Source organism: Trachemys scripta, chromosome 3 (genome assembly GCF_013100865.1).
Source record: "Trachemys scripta elegans isolate TJP31775 chromosome 3, CAS_Tse_1.0, whole genome shotgun sequence".
NCBI classification, from domain to species: Eukaryota; Metazoa; Chordata; order Testudines; family Emydidae; genus Trachemys; species Trachemys scripta.
Genome location: NC_048300.1, coordinates 74,195,337 through 74,209,105, shown reverse-complemented (window position 1 = coordinate 74,209,105; position 13,769 = coordinate 74,195,337). Strand labels below are relative to the sequence as shown.

The 13,769-nt window shown below is 40.1% G+C and overlaps 1 protein-coding gene across 6 annotated transcripts in view; it reads left to right on the top strand.

The window, feature by feature from the left end:
• Positions 1 to 13,769, top strand: part of GGPS1 (geranylgeranyl diphosphate synthase 1) — a 60,272-nt gene that overhangs the window by 441 nt on the left and 46,062 nt on the right. The window contains exons 2-4 of one of the 6 annotated variants that reach the window (XM_034765077.1): positions 2,772 to 2,816; positions 7,759 to 7,878; positions 9,857 to 9,947. In XM_034765077.1, coding sequence (XP_034620968.1) covers positions 7,759 to 7,878; positions 9,857 to 9,947 — 211 coding nt within the window. In that variant the 5' untranslated portion in view covers positions 2,772 to 2,816. Of the gene's footprint in view, positions 1 to 96; positions 391 to 2,771; positions 2,817 to 7,758; positions 7,879 to 8,940; positions 9,249 to 9,856; positions 9,948 to 13,769 lie in introns of those variants that run through there. The other 5 variants (XM_034765078.1, XM_034765076.1, XM_034765082.1 and 2 more) reach the window with 5 other exon arrangements.

Here is a 13,769-nt window from a genome sequence, read left to right as displayed (position 1 = left end):
TGCCTGGCGAGATGGGGAAAGCGGGAGCAGGTCTCGCGGCGCAGACGCCGGTCAGGTCGCTGCCCGGAGCCTGCTGCGGGTAGTGCTGTGGCCGGCCGGCCGGCCGGCACCGGCAGGGAGAACTAAGGGGAAGCAAAAGGCCGGCAGCATCCGGACTCCCTATTCGCTCCGTTCCTTTGGGGTCGCTCTGAAAGCGGACTCGGTCTCTGAGGGTGGCGCCTCCCCGCGAGGCAGAGCTGAGCTGGCTCCAGTATTCTCGGGGGCTGAAGGGGCCGCTGTTTGGTCTCGCTCTGGCATTTTGCTGAAATGGCGCTGTAATTTAAAAAACAACAGCATTTATACGTAATCAAAGCTACTGCTGGAGCTGATGTACCCAGCTTTTTGGCAGAGGTAAGCAATAAATAGCCCTCAGGATGAACCGTGTGTAGTTGAGTTTTGTTACGAAGTCATTGCGGGTTTAGCCATTTGGTGTTCTATTGAGTATTTTGCTTTCGTTGCAAAGATATTTAAAGTGCAGTTCAGCTCTGAAAATAGTGTAGTTGTGGCATAGTTAGGTTCCATGGTGACTGTTTCTCTGACTTCAGTTTCATTCAGTTTACAAGTTAAAAGATTGTATGTCTGAATTGCCAGTCCTGCAAATTTAATGTAGGTTTTTAAAAGCAGAATGGTCTTTCTCTGTTACCACTAAAAATAGACTTCGGTAGTCCAAATTCTGCCTTTAGTTATGCCTGACAACCCTATGGATGATAGCTTGGATCCAAGACCGTGTTTGCCAAGATATCACCTATTACTGCTGTGTACGTTTCAGAGTAGCAGCTGTGTTAGTCTGTATCCGCAAAAAGAACAGGAGTACTTGTGGCACCTTAGAGACTAACAAATTTATTAGAGCATAAGCTTTCGTGGACTACAGCCCCCTTCTTCGGATGCATATGGAGTGGAATAAATATTGAGGAGATATATATATACACACACATATATGCTCTCTGTATGTGTGTGTATATATATCTCCTCAATATTTATTCCACTCCATATGCATCCGAAGAAGGGGGCTGTAGTCCACGAAAGCTTATGCTCTAATAAATTTGTTAGTCTCTAAGGTGCCACAAGTACTCCTGTTCCTTTTACTGCTGTGTAGGTGCTGCTGGGCTAAAAGTGACTTTAAAATAATAAAAATTTGCACTTATGTATTCAGTCATTTGAGTAATAAATGGTAACTCTGCAAAAATATGGTATTTCTATGTAACTTCTGGCCATGATTAATCTTTTTAAACTACTGGGGGAATTCTGCACCAATGTATGTACACAGAGTTCACGTCCCATGCAGATTTTTTTGCTTCCCTGCAGGGAAAAAAAAATTCTGACAGGGAAGGTGCAAGAGCACTCACGCACCACTCCTTAGCAGCGCAGGCACTTTGTTTCGGACCCCCAGAGCAGCCAGTGGAGAGGTAAATCACCACGGGGCTGGAGACACCCCAGCCAGGTGCTCCTACTCTGAGCTAGCATCAGCTGCTAGTCCCGACTGGGCTGGAGGCAGGAGAGGATGGGACTTCCTCTTCCCCTGTGAGGAGTTGCTGGGGCTGTGACCTACTCCCAGAAAGCTCCCCGAGCTGCAGAAAGCTCAGCATCCTCCCCTGTTTCCTGCCCCCATCTCTCCTCACCTGTGGGCGGAGGGAGTCTCTGTACAGGGAACTGCTCCCCCATCCACCCAACCCTGCATGCATCCAGACCTCCCATACCCAGACACCTCTGCCAAGCCTCACCTGGTAATCCAGAACCACCCCCCCTACTGAGCTTCCTGCAATCAAACCCCCAACCCTGATGCCCCACCCCATACCACCCTGAGCCCTCACATCCAGATTCTCATGCCACTGACCCTCAACTAGCTGCACCCAGACCTCCACCCCACCAAGCCCCGCTTCCACAACCATCCCTGCTGATACCCCCACTCCCAGACCCTCCACTGAGCCCCAACCACCTTCACCTGGAAGCCCCTGTGGAGTCCAGTTGCCCCTGCAACCCTCCCAACAAGCCTCTATGCAGACAGATCTCTTCTCCCCCCTCTCCCCCCACTAGGGTGACCAGATGTCCTGATTTTATAGGGATGGTCCCAATTTTTGGGTATTTTTCTTATATAGGCTCCTATTACCCCCCCACCCCACCCCTGTCCCGATTTTTCACACTTGCAGTCTGGTCACCCTCCCCCACTGAGCTGCCTGCACCCAGATTGTCCCACACAGAATTCTCTCACCCCACACCTGGATCCCTCCACGCTGAGACCATCCATACTTGGATCCTGCATGGTTGAGCTTGCCTGCCCCGCACCTGGTGCAGAGGGGCAGGGCCCCAGGCTATTTCTGGGGCAAGCCCAAGCCTTGTGCTGCGTCAGGATTGGGTGCAGCCTCACCACAGTATCCATGTCTGGGAGCTGAGGGGGACTGCCTTCATGCAGCCAGTGGCCTGTGCTCCCCACTGCTATCTTGGAGTCTGTGCATTTATTTATTGAAAAATGAAACTTGCAGAATTTTGCATATTTTAAAAATATTGTGTGCAGAATTTTTATTTTTTGCGCCAAATGCCCTCGAGTAAAATTTTAAAGATAAACCTGTAAACGGGCTCAATAGGAGCCATTTCAAGGACCTGCTGCAACAGTAATAGTAAAAAGTGCTTGGCATTCTTGAACTGCTTAGATTGCTAAAACTAGAAATATTAACTTGTAATGCATATGTTTTGGACAATGAGACTAGCCCGGTTTTAATTTCTGGTTTTATTAGATGCTGCTGCTGCTCTAAGAATTGCAGACCGTATTTAGAGACAAGGTGGGTGAGATAATATCTTTTATTGGACCAACTTCTGTTGATCAGAGACAAGTTTTCAAGCTTACTCAGAGCTCTTTTTCAGTGTAAGCTTGAAACATTGTCTCTCACCAACAGAAGTTGGGCTATTAAAATATATTACCACACCCACTTTGTGTCTCTCATACCCTGGGACTGTCACAGCTACAACAACGTGGCAAATGCTGAAGGGGATGTGCTTAAATAAATATATTTTAGAGGACATTTTGAATAAATCTAACTTGCATTCATCTACATTTTGTATTCCCTTAAATATTGAGGTGATTCTTATGTTGAAGGAGTTGGCTAAGCTGTACTCACAAAATGGAATGCGTTGTGCTAGCCAATTAGATAACTATATAGCCTAATACCTCCTTAATCACTTAAGTTGTTTTGCTGCATGTTTCTACTTAGATTTTGTCTTTTAAATTGAGAGCTCTTTGGAAAGTGCTAGAATAGTATGGATGTTAATGTAAACAAGTAATAGAATTGGTGGTAATAAAATGAGTGCAAAAATTAAGATAAAAGTTAAATATTCTATTAAAGTATATATTTTACTGATCTGTTTTGGCAACACTTGCCTCCATTAAGAAATCATTTCTCCACAAGTGAAATATTTAGCTGCCCCTGGATTGGAACATACCTCATTTGGTACCAGCAACACCATGCAGCAGTCTAGGAGGCAAAGTGAAGAATACATTTTCAGACTGAAGCTAATTGTTGTAAACTAATATAATAACCAAATTGGGATTTGGCCGAAACAGCATTGTGAACACCTCTGCTCTTGCAAAGAGAGCTATGAAAGCTTTTTATAACAAACAACTACTTTTCTATATTAGGTCTGAAATAGAGCCTCTCTCCTTGCACATGCTTTTTAACCCTGCTGGGGAATCTTCTTAGCTGCTGAATTGCTCGAACCACTTTCTTTGGAGGTCTCCTATTCAATCACTGGCTTAGGTGGCATGATGACATATATTTTAAGGTGTCTATATTGGCACATTTAGGACAGTAAAGCCAAATTTATTGATTACAAGTCCAAAAGGACCATTGTGATTGTGTAGTCTGATCTCATGTATAACACAGGCCATAGTTTCCGCAAAATAATTCCAAGAGCATATCTATTAGAAAAAAGATTGTCAATGATGGAGAATCCACCATGACCTTTAGTAAATTGTCCCAGTGGCAAACTACACCTTACTTCCAGTCTGAATTTGTCTTGTTTCAACTTTCAGCCATTAGATAATGTTATACCTTTCTCAGCTAGATTGGAGAGCCCATTATTAAATATTTGTTCCCCACGATACTATAGACGGTAACCTGGTTACCTCTTAACCTTCTAAGGTAAATAGATTGAGCTCTTTGAGTCTATCAATATAAGGCATGTTTTCTAGTCTTTTAATTATTCTCATGGCTCTTCTCTGAAACCTCTCCAATTTATCAACATGCTTCTTGAAGTGTGGACATCAGAACAGGACACTGTATTCCAGCACCAGATGCACCAGTGCCAAATACAAAGATAAAATGATCTCTGCTCCTGCTCGAGATTCCTGTTTATGCATCCCAGAATCACATTAGCTTATTTAGGCACAGCATCACTCTAGAAGCTCATGTTCCACTGGTTATCCACTGTGACAACCCCCAAATCTTTTTGAGTCACTGCTTCCTGGGAAAGAGACCCCCATCTTATAGCATGGCCTACATTCTTTGTTAGATGTATATATTTACATTTAGCTGTATTAAAATGCTTATTGTTTACTTGTGCCCAGTTTATCAAGTGATCTAGATTGCTCTGAATCAAGGACCTGTCTTCTTTATTTACCACTCTCCAAATTTTTGTGTCATCAACAGACTTTCAGTGTTTTTTGTTTTCCTTCAGGTCATTGATAAAAATGTTAAGCATAGGGCTAAGAACCAATCCCTGCTGGACATGACTGGAAATACAACTGATCCATGACTATTCCCTGTTTATAGTTACAATTAGCCAATTTTAATCCACTTCACATGTGCCAGGTCAATTTTATATCATTCTAGTCTTTTATTTGAAGTGTTGTGTGGTATCAAGTGAAATGCGTTAGAAGTCAAAGTATACTGTGTCAACACCATTACTTTCATCAACTAAACTTGTAATCTCATAAAAAATAATCAAGTTAGTGTAACAGGGTCTATTGTCCATAAACCCATGCAGTTTTGCATTAATTACCTTACTTAACCCACCTTTATTTATTAAACAAGTTCTGTATCAGCTACTCCATTATTTTGCCTGGGATCAGTGTCAGACTGACAGGCTTTTAATTCCCGAGTCATCTCATTTTCCCTTTTTAAAAATTTGGCGCACACATTAGCATCTTTCCAGTCTTCTGGAACTTCCTCATTGCTCCAAGACATTGGAAAATCAGCATTAAAAATCCAGTGAGCTCTCCAATTAACTTGAATCCCAGAGGTTTAAAAATGCTATCTGGAGCTGCTGAGGTAAAAATATCTAACTTTAGTAGACATCATCCAGAGAGATAGTGAAATGGAAAGTGTTATACACCTTATGATGAGACTATATCATCGGTTTTTCCTCAAATACAGAACAGAAATATTTATTGAACACTTCCTGTCTTTTCTGCTTTATTATTGATGATTCTACCACTTTCAGCTAGTAAGGAACAAAAAGAATCCTGATGGTCCATAATATATTTACAAAACTCCTTATTGTCCTTAACTCTGCTGGCCATAGATTTATTTATTTTTTCGTTGTGTCCCTTGGCTTCCTATATCAGCTTGCTACAATTTGTAACTTCTGCCTTATATTCATTCATTATCACTTTCCCTTTTTCCCCACTTATTTTTTATCTATATCTATATGCATGCTTTCACTTCCCCTCTAAAGCAGATTAGTTTTTTTTAACTAGATCTGCTTTCTTTTGTTGTGGCTTTTTGGGCATCTAGTAAGGTGTTCTTAAATGATTTCCAGTTATTCATTTTTCTAATTAAATTCTTCCAGCTGATTTGGCTCAGAATTGTTTTCAGCTTTGTGAAACTGGCCCTATTAAAGAACCAAGTGTGGATATATATTACTGGTATGGACTTTATTCTGCTTGTACATTTATTTACTTATTTATTTATGGTCTCTTGTACCGAAGCTACCATTAATTTTAGTTCTGTAATCACTTCCTCTTTATCTGTTCAGACAAGGTCTAATGAAGCCAACACAGGGTAATTCTTTAACACATCTTGAGTTAGGAAATTGTCATCTGTAACGTTTAGAAATTCCAAGAATGTTTTAGTATGGGAAGCATGAGACTTCTAGCATGTCAGTCAAACTGAAGTACCTTGTGAGCATGTATCTTTGCCCCCCTAAATATTATAAATAGGGAACAGGATGACCAACCCCCAGGAACCTAGTGTGACTTGGTGATCTGTACCAGACACCAACTAATACCCCATCTTTTAGGACATTGATCCATAAGCATTCAAGATCACTGTCTTCTGAGTTCAGAAATAGGTAATGCTATCTTTGACATAGCGCCACTCCCCCTCTCCTTTTGCCCATTCCATCCTTCTTAAATGTTATAACCATTTGTTTTAACATTCCAATCATGCACATAATCCCAGTAGATTTCAGTACTACAAACTAGGCGAAATTTGTGCTCATAAATGAGCAATTCCAGACTCTTTTGTTTGTTACCCCAGCTCCTAGCATGAGTGCAGAGGCAATTCAGGAATTTTTTCTGTATCCTTTGGTTCCTTGATTGATGTTGTTCAGTGTCGTGTGTGTGTGTGGAGTGCTCATATCTTCCATCTTTCTATTCTTCCTTTTTTACTATTAGTTTTACTTAAATTCACCTTCTGTTAATTGAAAACAGCATGTTAAATCCCTGTGAGTGCACTCATTCAGAAGTAGTGGCCTTAGTTTGCTCAAATTTAATTCACGGTGACCCGAAGATGTGTTGGGTGACAGATGACATGAGGCTGACTGAGATCTTGTTTTATTTTTTCACTGGGAAACGGTCAAAAAGTATAGTTATTTTTTTAAATGTAATTTTTTCCTAATGGGGGGGCTCTCAAGCTCCTTCATATTGTGGACCATATGTTAATAGAGGAGGTTTCATAGATCACTTCTTAGTCTGTTTGCAACTGCATAACTTTATGGCAACTTGATCAGTTGCTTACTTTCCCATTATTTTTTCATGTATTTGTGGTAAGGCGTGTCTAATGCAATGGCCAGGGTGCAGAATTTGTTTTTAGTCTTCATCTGCCCTCTCCAGTTTCTAGTGTTGCTCTTTTCTCTTATTCAGTGTTCAAGTTTCTCTGCCACTTGTGCAAGAGGACATGCTTCTGTTGCCTGTATGGTTTTTATGTTTTTATTTTTATTTTTTTTAAATCCCCTTCCCCTGCACAGACTTTCTTGTCATTCTGTTCTTTGTTCTACTGGATGTGTTGCCTTGCCACTTGACCCTCTTGCAGTGGATCTATTGTCTGACTGCTTTGTTCTCCTCTTCATGGGGCTCTTCTTGTGGCATTGACCATCAGTTCCTGTTCTCTGTATAAGTAGTTAAGCTGCCTTTTATTTTTTTCAACTGCTTCTGTAGGATTCCCTTCTCTCCTTGACAAAAAAAAGTCTGATCTAAGGTTGGGCATTTGACTAGTCCAAAAATAATTGGTCAAATATTGTCAAATGGTCAGATATTTTAAAGTGTTAACTATTAGAGCAGTACCAAAAGAATACTGTATGATTTCCAATAAGGTTAGCTTTAAATTCTTATGCTTAATTACAAAAAACAAGTTACTTAGGTGAGTTATTTTAACGCTGAAAAATGTGAAACTCAATAAAATGAAGTTCTGAAGAATGGCTCTATGGTGCAGTCAAAAGGTTAGGTCACCTGCTACATTGGGGCATTCTTGGTGGAATATATAACAATATTTTACCTTGATCAAATAGATGGTTGACTGCTCAATTGACCAGATTGTCAAGCCTAGTCTGGACACCCATAAAAGCATCTGGAAACAAGAAAGAGGCAATGATATCTTCTCCATGGACCACCCAGTGACTTACAGATCGGTATGGGAAACTGTCTTAACTAGTGACCTCTTGTTGTGAAACGGCAGAGGGAATTAGGGTTGGGCATGTATGTAACAGTTTGAAGACATTGCATAGTGAGCGGGGCACCGTGTAAGTAGGAATTTCTGAATATTTTGTATCTGAGAACTTTGTAAGGCATCACAAAAACAACATATTTGTGTTGGAGGGGGTAAACCTATATGCTCACCTTTTGAAGAACTCTATCGAAAAACCATTTTTCTCTAGAAATCTCATTTTGCAATAACTGCCAAATACTCTTACTGTAGCAGAAGTGTGTGCAACTAACTCTGCATATTGTATAGCTCTGGGAAACATCTGGGGGAAATCTTAAAAGTTTCAAATTCGTATTCTCTGAAATTAACAGCTTTCAGAATCTTAGCTTTTGGCCCTGTGCTTTTACAAAAAGGGCATGTGTTGGGTAACCATTTGAATACAGTTTTTTGGCAATATGATGAACTCATAGCATCGCATAATGCAGTTCATAGAATTGTTTCTCACCTTTCCAGGATCTCCCTTTGTTTTTTTTTTCCTAGTCTCTATTTCTTTACCCAATTCCATCCTTATTTTGGGGGTAAGATTATGATATTCTTACTTCACAAGTATTCCCACTGAATTTGGTGCGACTGATGGTGCAAGGTACTCTGTTCAGTGTGAGGAAGGGTATTGCACTCTGGATTACCCTTAAATTAACTAACTGTTAAGGAGGCTGCGCTACATTAAGTGTTAATTTATGTTTTTTGTAATGCAAGTCTTTCCTGTGTATGTGGGGAAAACTGTTACCAAGAGTCATCTAGGAAAACTGTCTGGAAATAGTAAATGGAATAAAGTTACATTTTAGCAAAAATTTTGATCACTCTCCTTCATATGCCTATTTTCAAAATGAGTACATTACACTTATAAATCTAGCAGTAGGGTTTTTGGTTGGTAGCCAAGAACATTCTTCAACTGTTAAGGCAAAATATTCCTTGCAAGATGCCTTCTAAACCGGCAAGAGCTGCTGCTGAAGTAAAATGAAACTTCATACTACCACTGCAGTTCCAGTCTTCAGATGACATTAAAAGCATTGAGTTTTGAGCTACTGCATCTGCAGTGCAGCAAGAAAGGTGAGAGGAAGGAAAATGGATTACAGAGAAAAATCTGAAAAAAGTCACAGAAATGGAGAGCCTGAGAGAGAGAGAGGACATGAACTGAGAAATGAACATTAGAAGATGAATAAGATATACAGACAAATCCATAACTGGCAGTAAGAGAACTTGAGACACAAATGGAATACATGGTAGAAAAAACAAGGATAAAGAGAATCAAACACTTAAACGGATATAAAAGAATATGACATAGCAGACATAATGGTATGAATTTTAAAACAAATATGAAAGAATAAGTAAGCCAAAAATTTCGAGTTTTAAAATATGCCTTAAAAATTCAGTTTGTTTTATTTTTAATCCAGAAGCTTATAGTAAACTTGTGTATTGTGTGTATTCGGTCCTGGACATAAACACACGTTTAGAATTTGAATTATTCTGATTCTAACTTTTAGAAATAGCTACATAATGGTGCTTGATAGTTGTGTGGGATTCTATTAGCTAGTTTTTTTTAAATACCCATTTGCCAGAATATCTAAAATGTCTAAAAACCCAAATATCAAAGCAGATTTTAAAATTGTTTATAATTTCAATTCTCAGAAATCAAAACAAGTTCCCCTGTTTTTAAAATGTGCTGGTTAAAGTGTATATGAAGCAACAGCAAGCTGACTTTATTTTGTAATGTAAAGCCAGTGATGGTTAGAAAGCGATGGTTTTCTTTCAAGCAACACTTTTTAAGTGGGCCTTTGTCCTAAATCCCTTAAGCATGCTTATCTCTTTCCTTCTTTCTTAGAATTAGGGGCTGGCTTCCATTATATATTTTTTTAATTCTCTAACCTTGATTGTGGTATTAAGAAGTCTCCTTTCTTTGACAGAGTGAAACACTGCTTCTTGAAATGGAGGGAATGGAAGAAACATCTGAAAGAATTCTTTTAGAGCCTTACAAGTATTTACTTCAACTGCCAGGCAAGTGTCTTTTTACCATTTTGTTGTGTTTACTTGTTTTCAGAGAGTGATCAGATTCAAAAGAATAAGTAGAGGACAATTCTGTCCAGTCTTGACTTGTATGGAATTTGATTCTGAGCAGTTTTAATTCTTTTATTGAAAGGAGCAGGATTTTCTATTTAGAAAATCCTAACCACTAAGACTAGACTAGGAGAAATCTAGCACTTCTGAGATTGTCCCTCTGACCTATCCAATTCAGAGAAATTGTTCTTCCCCCTCCCCTCACCACTCCATTGTAAGGAACCAATATACTGTCTAATGCAATGGTACATATATTCCTGGTTGAGAATCTCTGGAATACACAGAAGTCTTCCAGGGGTACATCAACTCATCTAGATATTTTGCCTAGTTTTACACAGGGCTGTCAAGCGATTTAAAAAAAGTAATTGTGATTAATCACACTGTTAAACAATAATAGAATACCATTTATTTAAATATTTTTGGAAGTTTTCTACATTTTCAAATATATTGATTTCAATTATAACACAATACAGTGCTCCCTTATTTTTATTACAAATATTTGCACTGTAAAACAAGAGACAGTATTTTTCAGTTCACTTCATACAAGTACTGTACTGCAATCTCTTTATGTTGAAAGTGCAACTTACAAATGTAGAATTATGTAAAACAAACTGCACTCAAACAAAACAATGTAAAACTTTAAAGCCTACAAGTTTAGGGTTACCATATTTTGAGTGTCCAAAAGGAGAACACTCCACGGGGCCCCGGCCCTGCCCCCAGCCCCGCCCACGCCCCAACTCCATCCCTTCCCCAAAGTCCCCACCCCAACTTCGCCCCCTCCCCTGCTTCCCGCGAACATTTGATTCGCGGGAAGCCTGAAGCAGGTAAGGGAGGGGTGGGGGGAGGAGGCGTGGCCCAGTCTGGCTCTCTTTCTCTCCCCTCCCCCCCCCTCCCCCCCGGCGTCTCCAGCCTGGGTTGGCTCGGGCCCTGGGGTGCCGGCCCCGGCCAGCCCAGCACTGCCGGTTCCCGGCTCGGCGCCTCCAGCCCAGCACCGGCCCCGCATGTCCCGATTTTCCCGGACATGTCCGGCTTTTTGGGATTTCCCCCCGGACGGGGATTTGGAGCCCAAAAAGCTGGACATGTCCGGGGAAAATCCGGACGTATGGTAACCCTACTACAAGTCAGCTTAGTCCTACTTCACATTCAGCCAATCACTCGGATAAACAAGTTTGTTTATATTTGCAGGAGATAATGCTGCCCACTTCTTGTTCAGTGTCACTTTAAAGTGAGAAAAGGTGTTCGCATGGCACTCTTGTAGCCGGCGTTGCAAGATATTTACATTCCAGATGCGCTAAAGATTAATGTCCTTTCAAGCTTCAGTCACCATTCTAGAGGACATGCGTCCATGCTGATGACTGGTTCTTCTCGATAACAATCCAAAGCAGTGCAGACTGGTGCATGTTCATTTTCATCATCTGAATCAGATGTCACCAGCAGAAAGTTGATTTTCTTTTTTGGTGGTTGGGGTTCTGTAGTTTCTGCATCGGAGTGTTGCTCTTTTAAGACTTGTGGAGCATGCTCCACATCTCGTCCCTCTCAGATTTTGAAAGGCATCGAGTGCTGTAGCTATCTTTAGAAATCTCACATTGGTACCTTCTTTGCATTTTGTCAGATCTGCAGTGAAACTGTTCGTAAAACGAATCGCATGTGCTGAGTCATATTTCATGTTCTAGTAGTCTCGGATAATATGGCAGAATGTGGGTAAAATAAAGCCTGAGATGTACGATTCTCCCCAAGGAGTTCAGTCACAAATTTTAATTAACACATTTATTAAACAAGCATCAGCTTTGAAGCATGTCCTCTGGAATGGTGGCCAATGCATGAAGGGGCATACGAATGTTTAGCGTATCTAGCATGTAAATACCTAGCAATGCTGGCTACAAAAGTGCCATGTGAACGCCTGTTCTCACTTTCAGGTAACATTGTGAACAAGAAGTGGGCAGCGTTATCTCCCGTAAATGTAAACAAACTTATTTGTCTGAGTGATTGGCTGAACGAGATGTAGGACTGAGTGGACTTTTAGGCTCTAAAGTTTTACATTTTTTTTTTTTTTTTTTTTTTTGGTTTTGAGTGCAGTTATTTTTTTTCTACATAATTCTACATTTGTAAGTTACACTTTCACCATAAAGAGATTGCAATACAATACTTGTATGCGGTGAACTGAAAAATACTGTTCCTTTTGTTTTTAAAGTGCAAATATTTGTAATCAAATAAGTGAGCAGTGTACACTTTATATTCTGCATTGTAATTGAAATCAGTATATTTGAAAATGTAGAAAAACATCCAAAATATTTAATAAATTTCAATTGGTATCTATTGTTTAACAATGCAATTAAAACTGCTATTAATCATTTTTTTAATAGCGATTAATTTTTTTGTTAATTGCATGAGTTAACGGCCATTAATTGACAGCCCTAATTTTACAACAGGCTACATAAAAAGCACTAGTGAAGTCAGTACAAACTAAAATGTCATAAAATTTGTTTATGTACATTTTATTTTTATATGGTAAAAATGAGAAAGTAAGCTTTTTTTTCCAGTAATAGTGTGCTGTGACACTCATGCCTGATTTTGTAAGCAAGTAGGTCTGAAGTGAGGTGATACTTGGGGGTATGCAAGAGAAATCAGACTCCTGAAAGGAGTACAATAGTTTGGAAAGGTTAAGAGCCACTGGTCCAATATATCTCTGGTTGGTGAAATGGAAAGTGCTAAAGACTTGGTCCAGCTCTTGTGAAATGGACATAGTCAATCCTGAGCCTACTGTTGACCGGTGCTTTGGTGTATTTGGACCTTTGATCTCTCTGTACTGTTAGTTTCTCAGTTACGCCCTTCTCAGCATGCTGCTTAAACAGTTGGTCATACACCAGAATTTTCCTTTGGACCAATTTCTGCTGTTCTGGGTCACTTAATCTCCCCAGATGGTCAGTCGGGGTTGTATATTGGTCTCAAGCTAGCTGGTAGTATGTTCAGAGGAGGGCCTCCTCTGAGAAATGGTAACAATTCAGGCAGAAGGAAGCTAATCACTAGGACAATAACTCACAAATCAACACCATAGCATATGTTGTGTGTACAGGTAAGTGGCTTCTGTAGCCTTCATCCCTGAGCAGTGAAGTATAGAAAATAAATCTGAGAAGCCACCGAAGCAGTGACTAGTCCCATATAGGAAGGAAATAGTAAAACATTACAGCAGTGACTTCCATCCAGTTTGTACTGTGAACTCTTGAAGACCTAAAAGTAAGTCTAATGAAAATGATGTGAATGCCTGTGCATACTTGGGAGAAATTTTATATGTGGGCAAGTGGCATTAATAGGCATACTCTGGGTACAGATGGTTCTTTAGCATGCCAAATATCTGACGTAGGCAGGGTCTTGTGAAACTTCCCTTTGGTTATGGTGAACTTCATTGTTAATCTCTACGAGTGCAGCAGTTATAATCTGTGTACCACATATAATTCCAGTGTGACTATCAACTATTTATGGTTAAAGTGGGGAAAGAGAAGAGAAGTTGCCAGTAAAAGGATAAATGGACACAAGTCAGATATTAGGAATGGCAATATACAAAAACCTGTAGGAGAACACTTCAGTCTCCCTGGACACACAATAGCAGATTTAAAGGTAGCCATCCTGCAGCAAAAAAACTTCAGGACCAGAAAAAACTTCAGGACCAGACTCCAAAGAGAAACTGCTGAGCTTCAGTTCATTTGCAAATTTGACACCATCAGCTCAGGATTAAACAGACTGTGAATGGCTAGCCAACTACAA